Source organism: Oncorhynchus clarkii, chromosome 10 (assembly GCF_045791955.1).
Source record: "Oncorhynchus clarkii lewisi isolate Uvic-CL-2024 chromosome 10, UVic_Ocla_1.0, whole genome shotgun sequence".
Lineage (NCBI taxonomy): Eukaryota > Metazoa > Chordata > Actinopteri > Salmoniformes > Salmonidae > Oncorhynchus > Oncorhynchus clarkii.
In genome coordinates this window covers 23,255,419-23,281,461 of record NC_092156.1, presented here as the reverse complement: position 1 = coordinate 23,281,461, position 26,043 = coordinate 23,255,419, and the positions used below count along the sequence as shown (strand labels likewise).

The 26,043-nt window shown below is 41.9% G+C and overlaps 1 protein-coding gene across 1 annotated transcript in view; it reads right to left on the bottom strand.

The window, feature by feature from the left end:
* The window catches only part of LOC139419193 (rho GTPase-activating protein 32-like), a 105,603-nt gene extending 82,027 nt beyond the window's left edge, over positions 1-23,576 (bottom strand). Inside the window, exons 1-3 of the mRNA XM_071169186.1 lie at positions 23,382-23,576; positions 13,428-13,519; positions 12,902-12,986 (exon numbers count right to left, since the gene is read on the bottom strand). Coding sequence (XP_071025287.1) covers positions 12,902-12,986; positions 13,428-13,519; positions 23,382-23,576 — 372 coding nt within the window. The remainder of the gene's footprint in view (positions 1-12,901; positions 12,987-13,427; positions 13,520-23,381) is intronic.
* Between the last annotated feature and the right edge of the window lie 2,467 nt (positions 23,577-26,043).

Sequence of the window (26,043 nt, the reverse complement as noted above, 5' to 3'; positions counted from 1 at the left end):
GTCAGATTGGGATAGAAAACACTCTAAAGTTTCCAAAACTGTCAAAATATTGTCTGTGAGTATAACAGAACTGATATTGCAGGCGAAAACCTGAGGAAAATCAAACCAACCTTGTGTCAATATTGCCAAAGCAACAATGTTTACAATATACATAAATAAAATATATACACAAATAATAATATAAAATGGCAGTAAATAATAATACAAAATTAATTACAAAAATAACAACAATAAAATGGTAAGTCAATAGTAGAATGTAATGTAATAAATATAAAAATATAAATATGGAAAATGAAACTATAACTACCTTATAACAAAATAACGGTCATCTTATAACAAAATAACGGTCATCTTCACCATTACATCACTACTAGAACTATCATCATTACCACTACTACTACCACCACCATCACTAAACTGTTATCATTACCATTACCACCCATACCACTAATAATAATAGTAATAACAATAATAGTAATAATAAGTAAGTTACTGTTTACTATGCAGATGTTATTATTCAGGGTCCCTCAGGCTATGGCAGGTAAATACATATTTGGCTGCAAGAGGAGCCATTGCTCCTTCGCCCATGAGTATTTTTAGTTTTGCCTCTGGGTTTAATAAGTTCAAATTTGGAATAAATGTAGTCATTTCTGTGAATAATGAATCTCTTTGTGAGGAATATTTATCACAGTTAAGGAGAAAGTGCATCTCTGTCTCTACCTCCCCTGTCATGCAGTGACCCCATACACGCTCCTCTTTGGATAGCCATGTCTTTTTATGTCTGCCGGTTTCTATTGCCAATCGGTGGTCACTCAGCCTGTACTTGGTAAGGATCTGTCTCTGCTTCGTATCTCTGACAATGTAGAGATAATCAGCCAATTCATATTCTCTTTTTAGGGTCAGATAGCAATTTAGTCAGCTTTGGTGTTCTGTTTCGTTTTTCCAATGTTGTAAATATGAGTCCTTTGATTGGTTCATGATTTTGTTTATTGGAATTCTTTATTTTGAAGCAGTGCTGGTGTCAGCTTAGTTGGTTAGGTCCAACACCAGCTGACAGAAAGCTAGTTTCTGGGCTCAGCTCTTGGGTTTGAAGTGCTTTAAATGGCAGACTCGAATTTGGACTTGATTTTATGATATTTTCTGTATTTTCATTATTACTGGGAAGCGGCCCAATTCTGCCCTACATGCATTAGTTGGTGTATTTCTCTGGATTTTCCAACAGAATTCTGCATGTAGGGCTTCAATTGGATGTTTGTCCCACATTTTAAAGTCCAGTTTATTGAGTGGCCCCCAAACCTCACTTCTGTAAAGAGCTATTGGTAGGATTACACTGTCAAATATTTTGGGATGTGGATTTTGAATTATTAAATTTTTATTGCATACAATGCTCTGCAGGCTATTTCTTTGAGTGCATTCACTGCCATATTAAAGTTTCCCGATGCAGATATGGTCAGACCTTGGTAGGTGTAATTTTTAGTGTGTTCAATTATGGTGTTGTTCAGGGTGAATTTATATGTGTTTCTGACATCTTTTTTTTTTTTTTTTGGGGGGGGGGGGGGGATCCTGATTTTCGTTCATTATAGCTATATTGCTCTAGAATATTAATGTTCTTTTGAAGACCTTCTTTGGTTGGTGATAGAAGTACCAAGTCATCAGCATATAGCAGGTATTTCACCTCTGTGTCAAATAGTGTGAGTCCTGGGACTGGACAATGGTCCAACATGTCTGCTGAATCATTGATATAAATGTTGAAAAGATTTGGACTCAAACTGCAGTCTTGTCTCACACCTCGACATTGTGAAAATAATTATGTTCTTTGGTTTTTATTTTTTTCTGTGTACATACATTTATTAAGTCATACACCTTACCACCAAGCCCACTTAGGAGAATTTTGTAGAATAGCCCTTCGTGCCAAATAGAATCAAATGCTTTCTTAAAGTCAATAAAGCAAGCAAAGATTTTGCCCTCTTTTTTTTGGTGGGCGTGTTTATTAATTAGTGTGTATAAGGTGTATGTATATATGGTCAGTATTTGACATTTACTTATTTCATTTTTTTTCTTGAAGAAAGGTTGGAATTCTTGAATTCAAAATGCTACAGAAAACCTTTCAAGTTAATTCTTACTCAAATTCCCCTGTAATTATTGGGGTCTGATTTGTCTCCACTTTTGTGGATAGGGGAGATGAGCCCCTGGTTCCAGACATCAGGGAAGCAGCCAGAAGATAAAACCATGTTGAACAATTTAAGCACAGCATTTTGCAACTCAGGTGTGCTGTTTTTCAGCATTTCATTTCTGATGTTGTCTAGACCACAAACCTTCTTTGATTTAATAGATTTGAGCTTTTCATTTAGTTCTTGTTGGGTTATTGGGTAATCTAATGGATTTTGTTTGTCTTTAATGACTGATTCAAGGATGTTCAATTTTTCTTGAATTTCTAATTGGTTCTGTTGTAAGTCTTTGTGGGATGTTTTTGTATATATTATCAAAATAAGTTGTAACTTGTATGGCTAATTCTTGTGGTTTTGTTGTGCTTAAATTGTTCCACATCCCAGAACTGATTTTGGTAAATTGCATTTTCAATTTCATCAAGTGTCTTGTTGGTATAATTCAATTTCTTGCGTTTCAGTGTTTGTTTATACTGTTTCAGAGTATTCATATCGTAGCTCTGGGTTGTTTTGCTGCTTTGTTTGTCACGGCCGTCGAAAGTGGACCAAAGTGCAGCGTGGTAAGCGTACATTTTCCTTTTATTTAAAATGTTGCCAACAAAACAACAAACGAAGAAATAACCGTGAAGCTTATAGTGCCACTAACAAAAGTCAACTACCCACACTGAAAGGAGGGAAAAAGGGCTACCTAAGTATGATTCCCAATCAGAGACAACGCTAGACAGCTGTCCCTGATTGAGAACCATACCTGGCCAAAACATAGGAATAAGGAAACATAGAAAACAAAACATAGAATGCCCACCCAAATCACACCCTGACCAAACCAAAATAGAGACATAAAAAAGGCTCTCTCAGGTCAGGGCGTGACAATGTTTTTCATTTGACATTTGTCTTAGGTGTTTTCTAATTGTTTTACATTCATTATCAAACCATTTGTCAGAAACATTTTTTTGTTTCTTATGTTACATTTCTTTGGTTTTCTCAAATTTGCTTTCGATGCTGTTTTTTGGAATATGCAGTTGATGTTTTGTATAGCCGAATTGACACCATCTTTATTGTTTTGGTACTGTGAGTTATTGACAAACTATATAGAGTTCATAATTTCATTTGAGTTCAACGTTTCTGTTAAGGTTTTCCTCCGGTGAAGGAGAGGAGGACCAAACTGCAGCATGGTTATCTTGATACATCTTTAATAAAGATAATACCGAACAATACAAAAACACTAAACATAACGTGAAAAACCAAAACAGTCCTATCTGGAGCAAACAAACACAGAGACAGGAACAATCACCCACGAAACACTCAAAGAATATGGCTGCCAAAATATGGTTCCCAATCAGAGACAACAATAAACACCTGCCTCTGATTGAGAACCACTCCAGGCAACCATAGACTTTCCTAGACAACTATACTACACCACAATCCCATAACCTACAAAAAACCCCTAGACAAAACACACCACATAAATAACCCATGTCACACCCTGGCCTGACCAAAATAATAAAGAAAACACAAAAGACTAAGACCAGGGCGTGACAGTTTCAATGAATCTCTCTGCACTGTTTGGAGCCCATCTGTACGATTGGTTTATGTTGTAGAGTTTATTGGGCTGTTTTTTTTATTAACATTGCCGGTTAATTTATTCAGAAACACGTTGATCTGACTGTGATCTGACAATGGTGTCTGTGGTCTGACAGTGAATGCACTAATGGAGGGGTCAATGTCAGTGATGGCATAATCGACTACACTTGTCCCAAGAGCTGAGCAGTACGTAAACTGACCTAGAGTCCCCTCTGATTCTACCATTAAGCATGTACAGGCCTAAGGCTCGACAGAGATGCACTAACTCCTTCCCATTTTTGTTCAGTATTTGGTCAGGACTGTTTCTATTATTTATAATAGGGCTACCGTATAAGGAGGGGTGTCCAAATATGTGGTGGTTACCTCCCGCATCAGTGTAGTCAGGCTCAGAACCTGTTCTTGCATTGAAATCTCCACAAAGAAGCACTTTACCCTCTGCCTGAAATGTAATGATTTCTATATGGAGATTGTCAAAAAAACTGATGAATCTGAAGGAGGAGCATAAGCTGCACATATGTATACATCAGTGTCACAATAGATTGTACCTTTGTTCAGTTTTAGCCAAATGACTGGTACCTTTTTTAATTTAATTCAGTGCTAAGTCCTACTTATGCCAAATGATGATTCCACCTGAGTCTCGGCCCCGTTTAACATTTTTATGTTTGATTGATGGTAGTAAACTTTCTCTATAGCCTGAGGGAAACTGAGTATCTATGTCTCCACAACACCATGTTTCCAGCAGGATTAGGATGTCCTGTCCCTTGATTTTTTTTTTAACCTTTATTGATGTTTTTAATCAATTCTGGATTTGTTGTTTTATAACCAAAATGTGAAGAGTATAGGCCCTGGATACTCCAAGAGCTGATAGTTAATGATCTCATTTATAATAAGTGATATTCACTGGTTTGTACATTGAAAAATAAAATAATAATAATTCTGTATATGTACACACACACACACACACACACACAATTATAATACCGGTGCCAATAAAATTAAGAATAGTTGTAAACAAATTAATAAGAATGGAATAAGATTGCACAAAAAATAAGTACAATGCAATCTGCAACCCTGTGTGTGTGTGTGTGTGTGTTAAAGGGTCTGTCTAGCTCAGTAGTCTGCATATTAGTTGCAGTAGTTGGCGCACCTCTCCAATCTCTGATTGTTCTAGGTGTCTTTTGCCAGAGGTTACCTCAGCATATGTAGGCTGATGATCTGAATGATACATGGTGTGGACTGCATCATGTGGTGTACTTCTCTGAAGGACAGTGTTCTGTCCGACCCTGGAGTAGTGGCCAGAGCTGTGTTGTGATGGGCCAGGTCCAGTAGAGCTGTGTTGTGATGGGCCTGGTCTAGTAGAGCTGTGTTGTGATGGGCCTGGTCTAGTAGAGCTGTGTTGTGATGGGACGGACGGGTCTAGTCGTGCTGTCCTGAGGCGGGTCTGGTCTGGTAAATCTGTGCTGTGTTGGGCCCGGTCTAGTAGAGCTGTGCTCCGTCGAAGCCACGTCTGGCTCTTTTCTGCTGGGGATGGTGGAGGTACTGTTGTTTCAGAACGTGGGGCGGGAGACCTCTGTTGCTGGGGTGATGGGTGTGTGGATCCCTGCCAAGTGTTGCATCTTTTAGGTCCTTGGCAAAGGTTCTGATACTGTCCTGATCAAGATGTACATTATCGTATAAGTGTTGACATGTCAGAGTGGGGTGGTGAGCAGTTCTGACGTTGAGCAGTGAAGCACAGTCCACAGTGATCTGTTGATTTATTTTGTCGATCAACTTTCCTGGGAAGTATTTTCTTGGTAGGAGGGTGGACACAACTATACTGGTTGTTGGGAACATAGCCTGCGCCCGTTCTGCCACTCTTCTCACTGCCCCAGGTACATTTTCAACTTTGTCATGAAGGTTGTTAGTGCCAGTGTGGATGATGTTGTCGGGGGTGTCAATCCTGGTCTGACTGAGTAGCTGTATTGCACTGTCAGTTGTAGGACACCAGAACGTATACACCTGGTGTCTAGTGATAATCTTTCCTGGACTAAGAACTTCCCATTTGAATCAATAAGGATTGCAGTTGTGGGTGATTGTCTGGGTGGAGCAGACTGAGAGGCTGGTATTCTGACCTGGACTGGAACAGACTGGGAGGCTGGTATTCTGACCTGGGCAGGAGCAGACTGAGAGGCTGGTATTCTGACCTGGACTGGAGCAGACTGTGCTGGAGCAGACTGGGAAGCAGGTAGGTTGACATGGGCTAGAGCAGACTGGGACGCTGGTTGGCTGATCTGGGCTAGAGCAGACTGGTAGGCTGGTGCAGTGTCATCAGGCTGTGTGGTGGAGGCCATGCTGGTCTCAGGTTCTGCTTGTGTTGTACCAAGCTGGTGGACATGTTCTCTAGATGCAGAAGACATGATGACTCGCTGCTGGTCAATGTACCTATCTCTTTGTTCTAGCTCCTTTCATGATGTGCTCAGATGGTCTCTGCAAATAAGCCTTTTCCATATGTGCCCTCTTTAGGTATTAAAAATGACATTTGCTCTTGTTTTGCAACTGGTAAGATCTGCAAACGGGCATTCATGGTTCTGTCCCATCAACAAACCTTTGAAACTTTTCTTAGCTTTCTCTGTTTGGATGTCTGGTGGGTAAACAATTTTCATAGCAACGCTTCTTGTATTATTGTCTCTTGTGTCTTTAGAGGACTGTTTCACTTTGATGTCCTTTTTCTTCTGTCCTTATTTTGTCTTTCTTTTCTTCTGTTACCTAGATATTCTTTGTTATTCTTTGTTAGCTAGCTAGCTTCTTCCAGGAGAGTCCCTAGCAACTGCTTAGCAACTGGTAAACAATTCAGCTAGCTAAAATAACTACAATTTTATGAAAAATAGTTACTTTTTCAAAGCCTATCTTCTTTGCGTGTTGCTTGTTTTATCTCCTATTCAGTCTTGCAGTTTTCTTTCGATGTACTTCACTCTAAAAACCATGTAAATTTCAATATTTGTAGGAGCTCATTTTTTTCAGCAGCTACTGCTCAATTTGAATCTCCGGAACTCTCTCTCTCCTCTCTCTCTAGCGACCTCTCTCTCAACCTCTCCCCCTCTCTCTCTCAACCCCTCTCTCTCAACCTCACTCTCTCTCAACCCCTCTCTCTCTCAACCCCTCTCTCTCTCAACCCCTCTCTCTCTCAACCCCTCTCTCTCTCAACCCCTCTCTCTCTCAACCCCTCTCTCTCTCAACCCCTCTCTCTCTCAACCTCTCTCTCTCTCAACCTCTCTCTCTCTCAACCTCTCTCTCTCTCAACCTCTCTCTCTCTCAACCTCTCTCTCTCTCAACCTCTCTCTCTCTCAACCTCTCTCTCTCAACCTCTCTCTCTCAACCTCTCTCTCAACCTCTCTCTCTCAACCTCTATCTCAACCTCTCTCTCTCAACCTCTCTCTCTCTCTCTCTGTCAACCTCTCTCAACCTCTCTCTCTCTCTCTCTGTCAACCTCTCTCAACCTCTCTCTCTCTCAACCTCTCTCTCAAACTCTCTCTCAAACTCTCTCTCTCTCAACCTCTCTCTCTCTCAACCTCTCTCAACCTCTCTCTCTCTCAACCTCTCTCTCTCTCAACCTCTCTCTCTCTCTCAACCTCTCTCTCTCTCTGTCAACCTCTCTCAACCTCTCTCTCTCTCTGTCAACCTCTCTCAAACTCTCTCTCTCTCAACTCTCTCTCTCTCTCTCTCTCTCAACCTCTCTCTCTCTCTCTCTCTCAACCTCTCTCTCTCTCAACCTCTCTCTCTCTCAACCTCTCTCTCTCTCAACCTCTCTCTCTCTCTCTCTCTCTCAACCTCTCTCTCTCTCTCTGTCAACCTCTCTCAACCTCTCTCTCAACCTCTCTCTCTCTCAACCTCTCTCTCTCTCAACCTCTCTCTCTCTCAACCTCTCTCTCTCAACCTCTCTCTCTCAACCTCTCTCTCTCTCTCAACCTCTCTCTCTCTCTCTCTCAACCTCTCTCTCTCTCTCTCTCAACCTCTCTCTCTCTCTCTCTCAACCTCTCTCTCTCTCTCAACCTCTCTCTCTCTCTCTCTCAACCTCTCTCTCTCTCTCTCTCAACCTCTCTCTCTCTCAACCTCTCTCTCTCAACCTCTATCTCTCTCTGTCAACCTCTCTCTGTCAACCTCTCTCGCTCTCTCAACCTCTCTCTCTCTGTCAACCCCTCTCGCTCTCTCAACCCCTACAGCTCTCTCAACCCCTCTCGCTCTCTCAACCCCTCTCGCTCTCTCAACCTCTCTCGCTCTCTCAACCTCTCTCGCTTTCTCAACCTCTCTCGCTCTCACTCTCAACCTCTCTCGCTCTCACTCTCAACCTCTCTCGCTCTCGCTCTCTCAACCTCTCGCTCTCTCAACCTCTCTCGCTCTCTCAACCTCTCTCGCTCTCTCAACCTCTCCCTCTCTCTCTCAACCTCTCTCTCTCAACCTCTCTCTCTCAACCTCTCTCTCTCTCTCAACCTCTCTCTCCCAACCTCTCTCTCTCTCTCTCAACCTCTCTCTCTCTCTCTCTCTCTCAACCTCTCTCTCAACCTCTCTCAACCTCTCTCTCAACCTCTCTCTCAACCTCTCTCCCAACCTCTCTCTCCCAACCTCTCTCTCAACCTCTCTCTCAACCTCTCTCTCTCTCTCTCTCTCTCAACCTCTCTCTCAACCTCTCTCTCAACCTCTCTCTCAACCTCTCTCTCAACCTCTCTCTCAACCTCTCTCAACCTCTCTCGCTCTAGCAACCTCTCTTCCTCTCATACCTCTCTCGCTCTCTCACTCTCAACCTCTCTCGCTCTCTCAACCTCTCTCGCTCTCTCAACCTCTCTCGCTCTCTCAACCTCTCTCGCTCTCTCAACCTCTCCCTCTCTCAACCTCTCCCTCTCTCAACCTCTCTCTCTCTCAACCTCTCTCTCTCAACCTCTCTCAACCTCTCTCTCTCTCTCTCTCTCAACCTCTCTCTCAACCTCTCTCTCAACCTCTCTCTCAACCTCTCTCTCAACCTCTCTCTCAACCTCTCTCTCAACCTCTCTCTCAACCTCTCTCTCTCTCTCTCTCTCAACCTCTCTCGCTCTAGCAACCTCTCTTGCTCTCTCAACCTCTCTCGCTCTCTCACTCTCAACCTCTCTCGCTCTCTCAACCTCTCTCGCTCTCTCAACCTCTCTCGCTCTCTCAACCTCTCTCGCTCTCTCAACCTCTCTCTCTCAACCTCTCTCTCTCTCTCTCTCAACCTCTCAACCTCTCAACCTCTCTCTCAATCTCTCTCTCAATCTCTCTCTCAACCTCTCTCTCAACCTCTCTCTCAACCTCTCTCTCAACCTCTCTCTCAACCTCTCTCTCTCTCTCTCTCTCTCTCTCAACCTCTCAACCTCTCTCTCTCTCTCTCAACCTCTCTCTCTCTCTCTCAACCTCTCTCAACCTCTCTCAACCTCTCTCAACCTCTCTCTCTCTCTCAACCTCTCTCAACCTCTCTCTCTCTCTCAACCTCTCTCTCTCTCTCAACCTCTCTCTCTCTCTGTCAACCTCTCTCAACCTCTCTCAACCTCTCTCGCTCTCTCAACCCCTCTCGCTCTCTCAACCCCTCTCGCTCTCTCAACCCCTCTCGCTCTCTCAACCCCTCTCGCTCTCTCAACCCCTCTCGCTCTCTCAACCCCTCTCGCTCTCTCAACCCCTCTCGCTCTCTCAACCTCTCTCGCTCTCTCAACCTCTCTCGCTCTCTCAACCTCTCTCGCTCTCTCACTCTCAACCTCTCTCGCTCTCTCAACCTCAACCTCTCTCGCTCTCTCTCTCAACCTCTCTCGCTCTCTCTCTCAACCTCTCTCGCTCTCTCAACCTCTCTCGCTCTCTCAACCTCTCTCGCTCTCTCAACCTCTCTCGCTCTCTCAACCTCTCTCAACCTCTCTCGCTCTCTCAACCTCTCTCGCTCTCTCAACCTCTCTCGCTCTCTCTCAACCTCTCTCGCTCTCTCAACCTCTCTCGCTCTCTCAACCTCTCTCGCTCTCTCAACCTCTCTCGCTCTCTCAACCTCTCTCTCAACCTCTCTCTCAACCTCTCTCTCAACCTCTCTCTCAACCTCTCTCTCAACCTCTCTCGCTCTAGCAACCTCTCTTGCTCTCTCAACCTCTCTCGCTCTCTCACTCTCAACCTCTCTCGCTCTCTCAACCTCTCTCGCTCTCTCAACCTCTCTCGCTCTCTCAACCTCTCTCGCTCTCTCAACCTCTCTCGCTCTCTCAACCTCTCCCTCTCTCAACCTCTCTCGCTCTCTCTCAACCTCTCTCGCTCTCTCTCAACCTCTCTCGCTCTCTCAACCTCTCTCGCTCTCTCAACCTCTCTCGCTCTCTCAACCTCTCTCGCTCTCTCAACATCTCTCGCTCTCTCAACCTCTCTCGCTCTCTCAACCTCTCTCGCTCTCTCAACCTCTCTCGCTCTCTCAACCTCTCTCGCTCTCTCAACCTCTCTCGCTCTCTCAACCTCTCTCTCTCAACCTCTCTCTCTCTCAACCTCTCTCTCTCAACCTCTCTCTCTCTCAACCTCTCTCTCTCAACCTCTCTCTCTCTCTCTACAAAAAAATTATTTTTGTATTACCACTGTGAGATTGTGCTGGTTGGTGGAGCTCCTGGTGGAGAGGGAGAGTGGAGAGTCAATGCAGGATTCTGCCCACCACGATGCTACAGTATATTCCTGGAGTATCTCTCCTGTGCTAACAAGTGAGACAATGCTGACCTCTACTGGACGTGGAGAAGTATTACATCAACATTCATCATCACATACCAATCAGAGGGGATAAGTTACCAAGCTACTTCTGAAACACTATAACAGGATTCAGATGGTTCTTGTCCTCTTCCAGTGCTTGCAGATCTGTCTGTGTATCATTATCCGTCTGTGGGTGTATGCATCGTGATTCCTGTGTGTGTGAGTGAATCATGATCTGTTTGTGTGTGTATCGTGATTTTAGTGTGTGTGTTCCATTATCGAGCAAGCAACACCACAACAGTGGAGCTCTGGGCTCCCCGGTGTTATTGCAGCACCTTCTGTGTGTGTTTCGCCTCCGCCTGCACTGGGCGGATAATACACCTCTCCTTTCACCATATGGAGATGCACTCAATAGAGGTAGGAGTCAGCAGAGGTGGGAATTAGGCATTATGTATAGCGGATTTATGATGTAATATAGATTGGGTAATAGTGCAGACGTGACTGGTGGAAATACCTCTCATGCTAACCATGCAGATTTGGTGTTTAATTTGCGAAAACATTTTGATATAAAGGCATTGGATTAGGTTAGAAGATTTGTATTACTCGCTGCTCGTGTTGCTTCCCTCCTATTCTCAGTTTAGAATGGATGCTGAATATTTTTGCACAGAGTCAACAGAAACCAATATCAGATTTTCTAAGGAGAAATGCTTAGTAAAGCCCACCAGAAAAAAACAGGCTAACTTGCCAACTATTAACACAGGGTCTAGCTGTGCTGACAAGAAGAGACAACATAGCTAAAAATAATAATAGCATCCTCACCACATATAGCCTATTCCACCAGCATACACTAGAGGTCGACCGATAACTTGAAATCGGCCCTAATTTTTCATAACAGTCGGTAATCGGCATTCTTGGACGCCTATTATGGCCGATTACATTGCATTCCACGAGGAAACTGCATGGCAGGCTGACCACCTGTTACACGAGTGCAGCAAGGAGCCAAGGTAAGTTGCTATCTAGCTAGCATTAAACTTATCTTATAAAAAAACTATCAAGCTTCACATAATCACTAGTTAACTACACATAGTTGATGATATTACTAGGTTAACTAGCTTGTCCCACATTGCATATAATCAATGCGGTGCCTGTTAATTTATCATCATACCACAGCCTACTTCGCCAAACGGGTGATGATTTAACAAAAGCACAATCGTTGCACGAATGTACCTAACCATAAACATCAATGCCTTTCTTAAAATTAATACACAGAAGTATATTTTTTTAAACCTGCATATTTAGTTCAAATAAATGCATGTTAGCAGGCAATATTAACTAGGGAAATTGTGTCACTTCTCTTGCGTTCATTGCAGGCAGAGTCAGGGTATATGCAACAGTTTGGGCCGACTGGCTCGTTGAAACTAATTTGCCCGAATTTTACATAATTATGACATAACATTGAAGGTTGTGCAATGTAACAGCAATATTTAGACTTATGGATGCCACCCGTTAGATAAAATACGGAACGGTTCCATATTTCACTGAAATAAATGTTTTGTGTTTGAAATTACATTATTATTATATTATAATTAAGTCTATGATTTGATATTTGATAGAGCAGTCTGACTGAGCGGTGGTGGGCAGCAGCAGGCTCATAAGCATTCATTCAAACTTTACTGTGTTTGCCAGCAGCTCTTAGCAATGCTTGAAGCACAGCGCTGTTTATGACTTCAAGCCTATCAATTCCTGAGATTAGGCTGGCAATACTAATGTGCCTATTAGAACATCCAATAGTCTAAGGTATATGAAATACAAATGGTATAGCGAGAAATAGCCGACGCAACATAATTCATATAATAACTACAACCTCAAACTTCAAAACTGGGAATATTGAAGAACTGGGAATATTGAACCACCAGCTTTCATATGTTCTGAGCAAGGAACTTAAATGTTAGCTTTTTTTACATGTCACATATTGCACTTTTACTTTCGTCTCCAACACTGTGTTTTTGCATTATTTACAACAAATTGAGCATGTATCATTATTTATTTGAGACTAAATAGATTATATTAAGTTACAATAAAAGGGTTCATTCAGTGTTGTTGTAATTGTCATTATTACAAATATATAATATATATATATATAAATAAAAATTGGCCGATTAATCGGTATATGCTTTTTTTGGTCCTCCAATAAATCGGTCTTGGTGTTGAAAAATCATAATCGGTCGACCTCTAGCATACACCACATTAAACAAAGAGGTGGAGTCAAATGACCACTGTCTTCATGAACTATGTCATCAGAAAAGACTAAGACTGGGATATACACTCGAAACAACACCACCGTTTTCATTGCAATATCAATATAGTGTATCATAAGGTTGGAACCTTATCTACCACCACAGCACACCAGACGGTCCAACATTTTAGGAAAACATAGCAGCACCACAGTGCTCTGCTAAGTGTCTGATTACCTGGATTGTGCCAAAGTCCACATTCTCGTAGTGGAAGTGGGCGCACTCAGCCAGCATGGGGAAGTGGCCTTTGGTGAAGGACAGTCTGAAATACAGAGACGGACTGTGGTTAGGATGAAGGCCTTAGGCCTAGGGGTCTGATAGATAATGAAGAGAGTAAAGGAAGAGGGAGGGTGGTGAAGAAGAAAACAGAGTACAAGAGAGGGGAGGAGAAAGAGGGCAAATATAGATCAAATCCAGTAGAAAGGGCAAAATTGAAGGAGAGCGGGAGAGAGAGACTGAGAAAGGGACATGTGTGAGGGACACAGATAACAAGAGTGAGGAAGAGACAGAAAGAGATGTAGAGCGATAGCTGAAGAGAGAAAAAGGTTGCAAGAGAGAACAGGGTGGGAGCCGAAAGAGAGAGAACAAAATGGAGAGAAAAAGGATGATCGATAGAGAGAGATGTGTAGCAGATGTGAGGAGTTAAGGCGGTATCAGAAGGCCCATAGCAGGGTAAGTCTACTCGGTCAGATGGTCCACTCACTTCTTGACGTTCTTGACCTTCATGCTGGCCGTGCTGCTGCAGGAGCGCAAGAGGGGCTCGGCGCTCAGCTCGGGGACCTCGGCACTCCGCGCCTGCATGTTGGAAAGGAAACAGACACACTCGTCAATACATGACCTGTGACTTCACCTCTGACAAACAACTCCATATGAGTTGACCTGCATGCGAGAGAAACCTAGGGACAGTGCAAACCAAAACAAATTTGTTCAAAGAAACAATTCCAGGATGTAGTGACTGTTGTCAAAGTAGCTACTTAATATTTTTGTATTTTTCATGTTAATTGGATAGAGACAGTGAAAGAGTGGGAGAAAAGTTAGGAGAGTGTATTAGAAGGGCAGTCGGTTGGATTCAAACCTACCAAAGGCAAGACCACTCCAGGCCCCTACTAGCTACGTTTGACCCAACATGGTAAAGTCTGACCCCTGACAGAGTCTAATCTGTGACCAAGTGAGATTAAAATGCACTTGACAACATTACAGCAAGTCATCCTGTGTGGCTAAAGTCAACAAGGGAAAAGAGAAACACCAAGCTAACAGAGAGAGAGAGACCTAAAGAGCAGGAACCCATACTTAAAAGAAATTGGAAATACAGACATTGTCATCCTACAAGAAACATGGTATAGAGACCACTGGTTGCTCTCTAGGTTACAGAGAGCTGGTAGTCCCATCCACCAAACTACCAGGTGTGAAACAGGGAAGAGACCCAACTCACTATTACATTAGTCAAAAAAGGAACATTTTAAATCTGTATAGAATTAAGAAGGAAATTATCTCAACAGAGAAAAATGTCCTCATGTGTGCTACCTGTATCCCCCCACTTTAACAATGACAGCTTCTCCATCCTAGAAGGGGAGATCAACCATTTCCAGGCCCTGGGACGTATTAGTCTGTGGCAACCTAAATGCCAGAACTGGACAGGAACCTGACACTCTCAGCACATATGGGGACAAACACATACCTGGAGGTGACAGTATTCCCTCCCAAATATGCCCCCCAGGACACAACTATGACAAAACAACCACCAAAAATGGGTCGCAGCTCTGTCGCACACTGGGTCTGCACATAGTCAATGGTAGGCTTCAAGGGGACTCCTATGGTAGGTACACCTACAGCTTAACCCTTGGCAGTAGTACTGTAGACAACTTTATCACTGACCTCAACCCAGAGTCTCTCAGCGAGTTCACAATCAGACCACTGACACCCCTATCAGATCACAGCAAAATCTGTCTACCTGAACAGAGCAATACTTAATCATGAGTCATCAAAGCCAAAAGAACTGCACAATATTAAGACATGCTATAGATGGAAGGATAGTAGTGTAGAAACCTACCAAAAAAAACAATTAGGCAACAAAACATTAAATCCCTTTAAGACAACTTCCTGGGCAAAACATTTCACTGTAATAGTGAAGGTGTTAACCTTGCAGTAGAAAGCCTAAACAGTATATTTGACCTTTCGGCTCCCCTATCAAATCTAAAAATGTCAAGCGGACAAGAAGATGAAAAACAATGACAATTGGTTTGATGGAGAATGCAAAAACCTAATAATTATTATTATTATTTTTTTTTTTCTTAAATCTATCCAAACAAAATCATAAAGACCTAGAAAACCTGCATCAACACCTTCAGGTAGGCTAGTGGTTAGAGTGCTGGGCCAGTAACCGAAAGGTTGCTAGATAGAATCCCCGAACTGATAAGGTAAAAATCAGTCGTTCTGCCCCTGAAAAAGGCAGTTAACCCACTGTAACTTGCCTAGTTAAATAAAAAAATAAAATAAAGGGTGAATCACTAAAACAATAAAGAAATACACTACAGAAAAAAAGTGTATTAGCTCAACGTAATTGTGAATCCATAGAATCTAACAATTTCCGGGAAAATTGGAACACACTAAACAAACACCAAGAGTTATCTATCCAAATCAGAAATGTGAGAGTTAACCACTTCTCCAATCTTTTTGGCAGTAGAACTAACAGCAAAAACATGATGCCTCACGAGTGACAAACAAAGGCAAAGTCATCTCATGCTTTGATGATTTCAAAAAAGCTTTTGACTCAATTTGGCACAAGGGTCTGCTATACAAATTCTTGAAAAGTGGTGTTGGGGGGAAAACATACAACATTATAAAATCCATGTACACATAGTGTGCGGTTAAAATGGGCAAAAAACATTTATTTCCACAGGGCCGTGGGCTGAGACAGAGATGTAACTTAAGCCCCACCCTCTTCAACATATATACAGTTGAAATCGAAGTATACATACACTTAGGTTGGAGTCATTAAAACCCGTTTTTCAACCACTCCACAAATTTCTTGTTAACAAACTCTAGTTTTGGCATACTTTGTGCATGACAAGTCATTTTTCAACAATTTTTTACAGATGATTTCACTTATAATTCACTGCATCACAACTCCAGTAGGTCAGACATTTACATACACTAAGTTGACTGTGCCTTTAAACAGCTTGGAATATTCCAGAAAATTGTGTCATGGCTTTAGAAGCTTCTGTTAGGCTAATTGACATCATTTTAGTCAATTGGAGGTGTACCTGTGGATGTATTTCAAGGCCTACCTTCAAACTCAGTGCCTCTTTGCTTGACATCATGAGAAAATCAAAAGAAATCAGCCAAGTCCTCAGGGAAAAAAAGTGTAGACCTCCACAGGTCCGGTTCATCCTTGGGAGCAATTTCCAAATGCCTGAAGGTACCACGTTCATCTGTACAAACAATAGTACGCAAGTATAAACACCATGGGACCACGCAGACGTCATACCGCTCAGGAAGGAGATGCGTTCTGTCTCCTAGAGATGAACGTACTTTGGTGCAAAAAGTGCAAATCAATCCCACAACAACAGCAAAGGACCATGTGAAGATGCTGGAGGAAACAGTTACAAAAGTATCTATATCCTCAGTAAAACGAGTCCTATATCGACATAACCTGAAAGGCTGCTCAGCAAGGAAGAAGCCACTGCTCCAAAACCGCTATAAAAAAGTTCAGGCTTCAAACATAAAGATAAAACTGTATTTTTTTGTGAAGAATCAACAACAAGTGGGACACAATCATGAAGTGGAACAACATTTATTGGATATTTCAAACCTTTTTAACAAATCAAAAACTGAAAAATTGGGCGTGCAAAATTATTCAGCCCCTTTACTTTCAGTGCAGCAAACTCTCTCCAGAAGTTCAGTGAGGATCTCTGAATGATCCAATGTTGACCTAAATGACTAATGATGATAAATACAATCCACCTGTGTGTAATCAAGTCTCAGTATAAATGCACCTGCACTGTGATAGTCTCAGAGGTCCGTTAAAAGCGCAGAGAGCATCATGAAGAACAAGGAACACACCAGGCAGGTCCGAGATACTGTTGTGAAGAAGTTTAAAGCCGGATTTGGATACAAAAAGATTTCCCAAGCTTCAAACATCCCAAGGAGCACTGTGCAAGCGATAATATTGAAATGGAAGGAGTATCAGACCACTGCAAATCTACCAAGACCTGGCCGTCCCTCTAAACTTTCAGCTCATACAAGGAGAAGACTGATCAGAGATGCAGGCAAGAGGCCCATGATCACTCTGGATGAACTGCAGAGATCTACAGCTGAGGTGGGAGACTCTGTCCATAGGACAACAATCAGTCTTATATTGCACAAATCTGGCCTTTATGGAAGAGTGGCAAGAAGAAAGCCATTTCTTAAAGATATCCATAAAAAGTGTTGTTTAAAGTTTGCCACAAGCCACCTGGGAGACACACCAAACATGTGGAAGAAGGTGCTCTGGTCAGATGAAACCAAAATTGAACTTTTTGGCAACAATGCAAAACGTTATGTTTGGCGTAAAAGCAACACAGCTCATCACACTGAACACACCATCCCCACTGTCAAACATGGTGGTGGCAGCATCATGGTTTGGGCCTGCTTTTCTTCAGCAGGGACAGGGAAGATGGTTAGAATTGATGGGAAGATGGATGGAGCCAAATACAGGACCATTCTGGAAGAAAACCTGATGGAGTCTGCAAAAGACCTGAGACTGGGACGGAGATTTGTCTTCCAACAAGACAATGATCCAAAACATAAAGCAAAATCTACAATGGAATGGTTCAAAAATAAACATATCCAGGTGTTAGAATGGCCAAGTCAAAGTCCAGACCTGAATCCAATCGAGAATCTGTGGAAAGAACTGAAAAATGCTGTTCACAAATGCTCTCCATCCAACCTCACTGAGCTCGAGCTGTTTTGCAAGGAGGAATGGGAAAAAATGTCAGTCTCTCGATGTGCAAAACTGATAGAGACATACCCCAAGCGACTTACAGCTGTATTCGCAGCAAAAGGTTGCGCTACAAAGTATTAACTTAAGGGGGCTGAATAATTTTGCACGCCCAATTTTTCAGTTTTTGATTTGTTAAAAAAGTTTGAAATATCCAATAAATGTCGTTCCACTTCATGATTGTGTCCCACTTGTTGTTGATTCTTCACAAAAAAACACAGTTTTATATCTTTATGTTTGAAGCCTGAAATGTGGCAAAGGTCGCAAAGTTCAAGGGAGCCGAATACTTTCGCAAGGCACTGTAGATGGCATCAGGAGGAAAATATGTGGATATATTGAAGCAACATCTCAAGACATCAGTCAGGAAGTTCAAGCTTGGTCACAAATGGGTCTTCCAAATGGACAATGACCCCAAGCATACTTCCAAAGTTGTGGCATAATGGCTCAAGGACAACACAGTCAAGGTATTGGAGTGGCCATCACAAAGCCCTGACCTATCCTATAGAAAATTTGTGGGCAGAACTGAAAAAGCGTGTGTGAGCAAGGAAGCCTACAAACCTGACTCAGTTACACCAGCTCTGTCAGGAGGAATGGGCCAAAATTCACCCAACTTATTGTGGGAAGCTTGTGGAAGGCTACCCGAAATGCTTGACCCAAGTCAAACAATTTAACGGCAATCCTAACAAATACTAATTGAGTGTATGTAAACTTCTGACCCACTGGGAATGTGACGAAAGAAATAAAATATTCTCTCAACTAAAATAAAGTGGGGATCCTAACTGATCTAAGACATGTGAGTTAGCATAGGTCCCGAAGACATTTTTACTGGGATTAAATGTCAGGAATTGTGAAAAACTGAGTTTCAATGTATTTGGCTAAGGTGTATGTAAACTTCTGACTTCAACTATGTCAACACATTGGCAAGAGCACTAGAACAGTCTGAAGCACCTGGCATCAACCTACTAGAATCTGAAGTTAAATGTCCAATGTTGGCTGATGATCTGGTGCTTCTGTCCCCAACCAAGGAGGGACTACAGCAGCACCTAGATCTTCTGCACAGATTCTGTCAGACCTGGGCCCTGACAGTAAATAATGGTGTTCCAAAAAGGTCCAGTTGCCAGGACCACAAATACAAATTCAAATCTAGCCCTAGAGCACAAAATCCAGCAAAGAGCCATTCAATTCTACAACCACCTAAAAGTAAGCGATTCCCAAACCTTCCATAACAAAGCCATCACCTACAGAGAGATTAATCTGGAGAAGAGTCTCCTAAGCAAGCTGGTCCTGGGGCTGTGTTCACAAACACAAACAGACCCCACAGAGCCCCAGGATAGCAACACAATTAGACCAAACCAAATCATGAGAAAACAAAAAGATAACTTGACACATTGGAAAGAATTAACAAAAAAACAGGAGCAAACTAGAATGCTATTTGGCCCCAAACAGAGAGTATACAGTGGCAGAATACCTGACCACTGACACAGTCCAAAAATTAAGGAAAGCTTTGACAATATACAGACTTAGTGAACATGGCCTTGCCACTGAGAAAGGCTGCCGCTGGCAGACATGGCTCTAAAGAGAAGACAGACTATGTGCACACTGCCCACAAAACAAGGTGGAAACTGAGCTGCACTTCCTAACCTCCTGCCCGATGTATCACCACATTAGAGACACATATTTCCCTCAGATTACAAAGACCCACAAAGAATTAAAAACCAAATCCAATTTTTATAAACTCCCATATCTACTGGGTGAAATATCAGTGTGCAATCACAGCAGCAAGATTTGTGACCTGTTGCCACAAGGGCAATCAGTGAAGAACAAACCCCATTGTAAATACAACCCATATTTATTTATTTTTCCTTTTATAGTTGAACTATTTGCACATCATTACAACACTGTATAAAGACATAATGACATTATTATTTTGTGTACCGTTTACTGTTCATTTTTTATTTAACTTTTGTTTATCTATTTTACTTGCTGTGGCAATGTAAACATATGTTTCCCAAGCCAATAAAGCCCATTGAGAGAGAAGAGAAAGTTTGGTCTCTTTCTAGCTGGTTGCAGACAAAAACCGGGAAGGCGATAAGCAGATAAGCATGATTGGCAATGAGGTCAGAGGCAGGAGCCAGGTGGGCCGGTGTACAGATAGCATCATGTCAGGCCTGCAGTAGCTGTGAACGGGAATGTAGAATCGCTTAGCCTGTGTGCCAGTCTCTTTCTATTCTTTCTGCTTTAGCCGACTCCAATGTTATTACTGTTTGGCATCGAAAATTATTCTGCTTAAGCAAAAACAGAGTGAAAGGCAGGCTATTAAGAACTACTCGGAGCAGACAAACCCTGGTAGCAACCTCTTCAGTGCTTCCCGAAGGGGAGAGGCTTATCAAGTCTAGCTAATACATTCTCAGAGGTTCAGCTGTACCTATAAAATATTCAACTGTGTCTTGAAGAAGGCGAGGGCTCATCAAGACTTGCTAAATAAAGGAATACAGTGCAGGTGTTGCCAAATTTCACCTGGGTTGTTGGATATTATGCAGTCACCTATGTCGAATTAAGTGACGATGAATGGGAAGGATTCTGCTTATGTATTGCATTTAGGCATTATCCACATATATTTATTGACTAACTACTGGTAAATGACTTAGTCAATAACTTGCAGCATGTACATTTATTCATGTAGGTCTATTTTTTATAAATTGTACTTTCATTTAACCACTGAAAACACATTCTCTTTTGCAATAAGACCAAACCAATGTTCTGTTAACAATGTGCCCTCAGTCAATCGTTGTGGCACGTTGAGAGCTTGGCAGACTTATTTATCGATTCATCCTCTGAATTGCAGCACACCACTGCCTGCCACGCATGTCGGCTCCTGCCATTTGGGCACATTGTAACAGCTAACGCTAACTAGCTTAGCATTTTTTTATCAAATCAAATTTGTCACATGCTTTTGTAAACAACAGTTGTAGACTAACAGTGAAATGCTTACTTATGGGCACTTACCAGCAATTTAGAGAAAGAAAAAAAAGAAATTGAAAAATAATAAGGAATACAATAAATCAAGACAATGTCCCCAACCCACAAGAGAGATTTATTGCGTGTAATTTATTCACACATCTAGGCCCCTTTTAAAAGCTGCTCCCTTCATAATAACATAATAAAACATCTAACAAACAGCAGACATGCCACGCCTTTAATGTTTCAAAAGTGATCAATATTAATTAGCTGGAACGAGATGAAAGTTCACCCCATTCTCTTTGTAGTGTACTACTTTTGACCAGGGCCCATAGGGTTCGTCAAAAGTAGAGCACTATATAGGGAATATGGCGCCATTAGGGACCCAGTGTGTCTTCTCCACTGTATCAAATTTTTGTGGTTCCAAATTGCGAGTGGTGGGGGGACATGTCATGTTACCATGGAGACAGCCCCATTTCAGATAGCACCACTGATGCTGCTGAATGCAGCTCAGCTGGAGAGAAAAAATAAGCTGGGCTTGGATGGTGTTGAAATAACTGAATGAGTTTAGGTACCATATGATTAATGGAGACTTTGGTATATTATACATTGAGATAATTACACAAAAAAATGGAGTGTTTGAATATGACAAGGATTACATTAATTTATTAATATAATAATAATTAGATTAATATTGAATAAATCTGATTTAAGTGGTTGGTTTAAACAATACAATGTCTTCATTACAATTCTTCTTAAGTTTAGCCAACATATATAATTAATGTACATGATATTAAGTGCTGATACATCCCCACTACATTTAAAGTTACTTTACATGATGTACAAGAGAGACAAAATCATAATTTCATGAATGGGAGCCAAGACTGGATGTTGTTCCAGCATTTCAGTTTCATATAATGACATTTCCCTAACAGTTAAGACAGTTAATTTAAGGAGACTGAGATAAGACTTTCCAGAGTCAACGAGCCTTTGAAATGACTAAATAATAAGAAGAGCTTGTCTACGGTCCAATATTATAACACATTATTATTTTCTGAATAAGTGTCATTGTCACGTTCTTTTATGCTGTCATAACTCATTTTTCTGGTTTTGTTCGTCTTTCAGGTTCTTGTTCATTGTTGAACTCACTGATGTCTGATTGTTATAGTTGATACACCAAAAAAAGGGGGAGCCTTGTTATTTAAGAGGTTAATGTTTGATTAGCGTTGATATTGTTGGGATCGCTCTAAGCTAGGATGTATTGATGCGTTGTGTGTGTGTGTCATGGAAGCTATATACTGTATGTGCATACAGTGCAATCGGAAGTATTCAGACCCCTTTACCTTTTCCACATTGTCTTACGTTACAGCCTTATTTTAAAATTGATTAAATCAATATTATTCCTCCTCAATCTACACACAACACCCCATAATGTCAACGCGTTAACAGTATTTTACCATTTTTTGCAAATGTATATATTTAAAAAAAACGTATTTACATAAGTATTCAGACCCTTTGCTATGAGACTCGAAATTGAGCTCAGGTGCATCCTGTTTCCATTGATCATCCTTGAGATGTTTCTACAACTTTATTGGAGTCCACTTGTGGTATATTTCAATGATTTAGAAGAAAAAGAAAAAGAAACGCACACCTATTAAGACGAGGTGCTGGCTAGCGGAGTAGAAAACTTGAAAATAAAAGAGAGGCCGCACACTCTAGGAGCTCAGATGCAATAATTTAATTACCAACGTTTCAACAGCCAAGCTGTCTTCATCAGGGTATAATTATTATTTATTATTATTAAACCCTGATGAAGACAGCTTGGCTGTCGAAACGTTGGCATTTAAATGATTGCATCTGAGCTCCTAGAGTGCGAGGCTCTCTTTTAATTTTCAAAATGTCAATGATTGGACATGATTTGGAAAGGCACACACCTGTCTATTTAAAATCCCACGGTTGACAGTGCACGTCAGAGCAAAAACCAAACCATGAGGTCAAAGGAATTGTCCGAGAGCTCCGAGACAAGATTGTGTCAAGGCACAGATCTGGGGAAGGACACCAAAAAAATGTATGCAGCATTGAAGGTCCCCAAGAACACAGTAGCCTCCATCCTTCTTAAATGGAAGAAGTCTGGAACCACCAAGACACCGCCCGGGCCAAACTGAGCAATCGGGGAGAAGGGCCTTGGTCAGGCAGGTGACCAAGAACCCGATGGTCACTATGAAGGAGCGCCAGAATTCCTCTGTGGAGATGGGAGAATCTTCCAGAAGGACAACCATCTCTGCAGCACTCCACCAATCAGGCCTTTAAGATAGAGTGGCCAGACGGAAGCCACACCTCAGTAAAAGGCACATGACAGCCCACTTGGAGTTTGCCAAAAAGGCACCTAAAGGACTCTCAGACCATGAGAAACAAGATTCTCTGGGTCTAATGAAACCAAGTTGCACTCTTTGGTCAAGCATCACATCTGGGAGAAACCTGGCACCATCCCTACGGTGAAGCATGGTGGTGGAAGCATCATGCTGTGGGGATGTTTTTCAGCGGCAGAGACTGGGAGACTAGTCAGGATTAGAGAAGAAACAGTATGAACATTTTATGTCAACTTTTGCAGCCTCAAGCTCATCTGAAAAGCTCATTTTAAAGCAGGGGTCAATGAAACAAGCCATGTGCATGACTCTTTGCCTTCTCTGTGTATCTGTTGATAAGGTCTTCTCTCATTACCCTTTTCATCCCCTTGGTCAGGGATGGCTCTGTATCCTTATCCACCTGAACATCACAGGTGTTGTGTTCCAGGACAGGCTTGATGGCTGACAGTGTCACTTGTGTCTCTGAGGCAAGTACATCTGTAAACTTGCTTAGAGGTACAAGGAGCTGGCACAGTTGCTCCATGACACTTATGTCGGCATCAGATGCCATGATCCTCTTTCTCCAGCCAGTGTCACACAGACTGGCTGCTGTTGGCTAAGGAAACTCTCAAGGATCTTGTGTCGATCCCCATTGGGTCACAACATCATGGATCAGAGCCTTCTGTGGCATGTTCCGTGAGAAGCCTTGGACCAGATGACGGCAGACCTTGACTGCTGTGTCAACTCTCTGAATTTTCAGAGCCTTTGAGATGGCCAGGTTCAAATTATGGCCAAAGCATCCAAGCCACAGATCTGGGAACTTTTCAAACGCCTTGATCATGTTGGTTGCGTTGTCTGTTATGCAGACCAGGTCTTTCTCGTTGATCCCCACTCTTCCAGCATATTCTCAAACTCTCTGATGTTGTGAGCCGAGTGATCTTCTGGGAAGAACAGTTTCCAGGCAGTTTGATTCCAGTTGCCAGTCTGGGGTGAGGTAATGGATAGTGAAGCTGATGTATGGTTGACCACCCACGCTTTCACTGGTCCAGAGGTCAGTAGTTGCAGCAAACCATGTACCTTGAACCAAACATTTTCCAACATAAGCTTTAACCTGGTTGTACAGGTTTGGGATTTCAGTCTTGGAAAATAATGTTTGTGATGGCACTTTGTAGTGAGGCATGGCAACCTTCATCAGCCTCAGAAAGCCAGGACTCTCAACAATTTGAAATGGCATTATGTCCTTTGCAATGTTATATGAAAGGGCTGCCATGAGGTCTTGAGCTTTTTTTGATGTGGGTGCATAAGCAGCCTGTCTTTTTAAATGCTTGCTCGAGTGTCTGTCACAACTGTAGATGAGGGACCAATAGCATCACTGGGTTTGCCTGCTGCACACCCACTCTGTAAACAAGGGAATAGCAAATGTATTGGCGGTGTTACATTAAAAAATATTATCATCATTCACTCACTCACAGTCTATATTCTGTGTTGCATTTGATTATATGCAATGACCCCATGCACAATTTACATAAATACAAATGAGTCATAATAAGACAGTGATAGTAATTGCAATGAGCCCAACAATTGACATAAATGTATAGGAGTCTATAGTGTTTCGCCGGTTGGAACACTTTTACAAGCAAGTTGACTGCCGGATTTTAAATGAACAAAATATGTTGGTTGAGTGACTAAACTACATAACATGTTATCGTGTGCAATGGTAGGCTGGATACATTACATTTTTAAGAACTTTTTTCTGATAAAAACTAGTTCATTGCATCTGCCCAGTTTCAAAATATGACCATATTCCCCAGCTGCTTGCCGTCGTTTTGAAGTAATCGCGGAAAAAAAAAAATAGGCCTTATTTTAGGGCATTTTTCAACCTATCAGCTCCTATTAGTTCTATTGAGCACCATGGCACCAACTCGCCTTCTGAAAGTTCTATTGCCAGCTTATTGTTCTACGTTGCAATGCCTGCTTCGTTATTGTTGGCAATGAGACCTGCTCACGTTGTTTATAGTTCAAATGTAAACAACAAAAATGACTCATGGAACTCTGAGGCCGTCCCATTGTTTCCTTTGGGGGAATATAGGCATGTCTGTCTATTTCGTCAAATATCTCCAATATGTATGTTTTGATTTTTTCAAGTCGGACGGCATTTTAATCATTATAATCTACTCTTTATAATTATGTAAGTCTGGGCAGCGATTTTGGTTGTCATCAAATGATTGGACCAAAATACTTTTTGCCCTTTGAACGCTGAGCTCACCCCATTGTTTCCTATGGAGAGGCATGCCGGTCTATTTCGCAAAATATTTCACAATGTGTATATTCAAGTCGGGCATAATTTTAAAAATCAGGAGAATCTCCTCTTTGTAATTATGTAAGTCTGGGCAGCAAGCTCGTTTGTCATTGATCACTAGACCAGAAATAGTCAGAAGTTTTCATGTTTTCCGTACTTTCTCATTACGCAGACATAAGCACAGTTGACACCATCAAGGTGCGGATGTAACTTTCTACACAAGTTGGGATTTTTTCGCCAGCTTCGTCCGACTAACAGATTGTAGTGGTAAAAAAAGGGATACATTTTTTTGTGCCATTTAGACGAAATGGAAGGCTCAGCGAACGTTTGATTCCATTCATTTGCTACGGGATTGCGCTAGTGTTCCAGCTTAGCCAATGGTATTTTGCTGTTTTTCAGCCTTGGGTGAATTTGACTTGTTCTATTGTCCAGCCTATCAATGGGCGAATAGAGTCTGCAGACACACAACGCATACAGCAGCAGAACAATGTGTAGTGTTTTTACAAGAGTAGGTAACACTGCAAGCTTCAGTTCACATCATTGACAAGCTATTAGCAAGTTAGACAGACAAACCATTACATTTCCCCCCATTCCGAAGTCCCCGCATCATGCATTGAGCTAAAAGTTAACTTACCTTGCACTCGCTATAAAGTGGTGGTCACGAAGACGACTCAAGTGATGTCCCCTTTCGTAGCGTTTTTTGTGCATGTTCTGTAAACAGGGTGACCATCTTTGATTA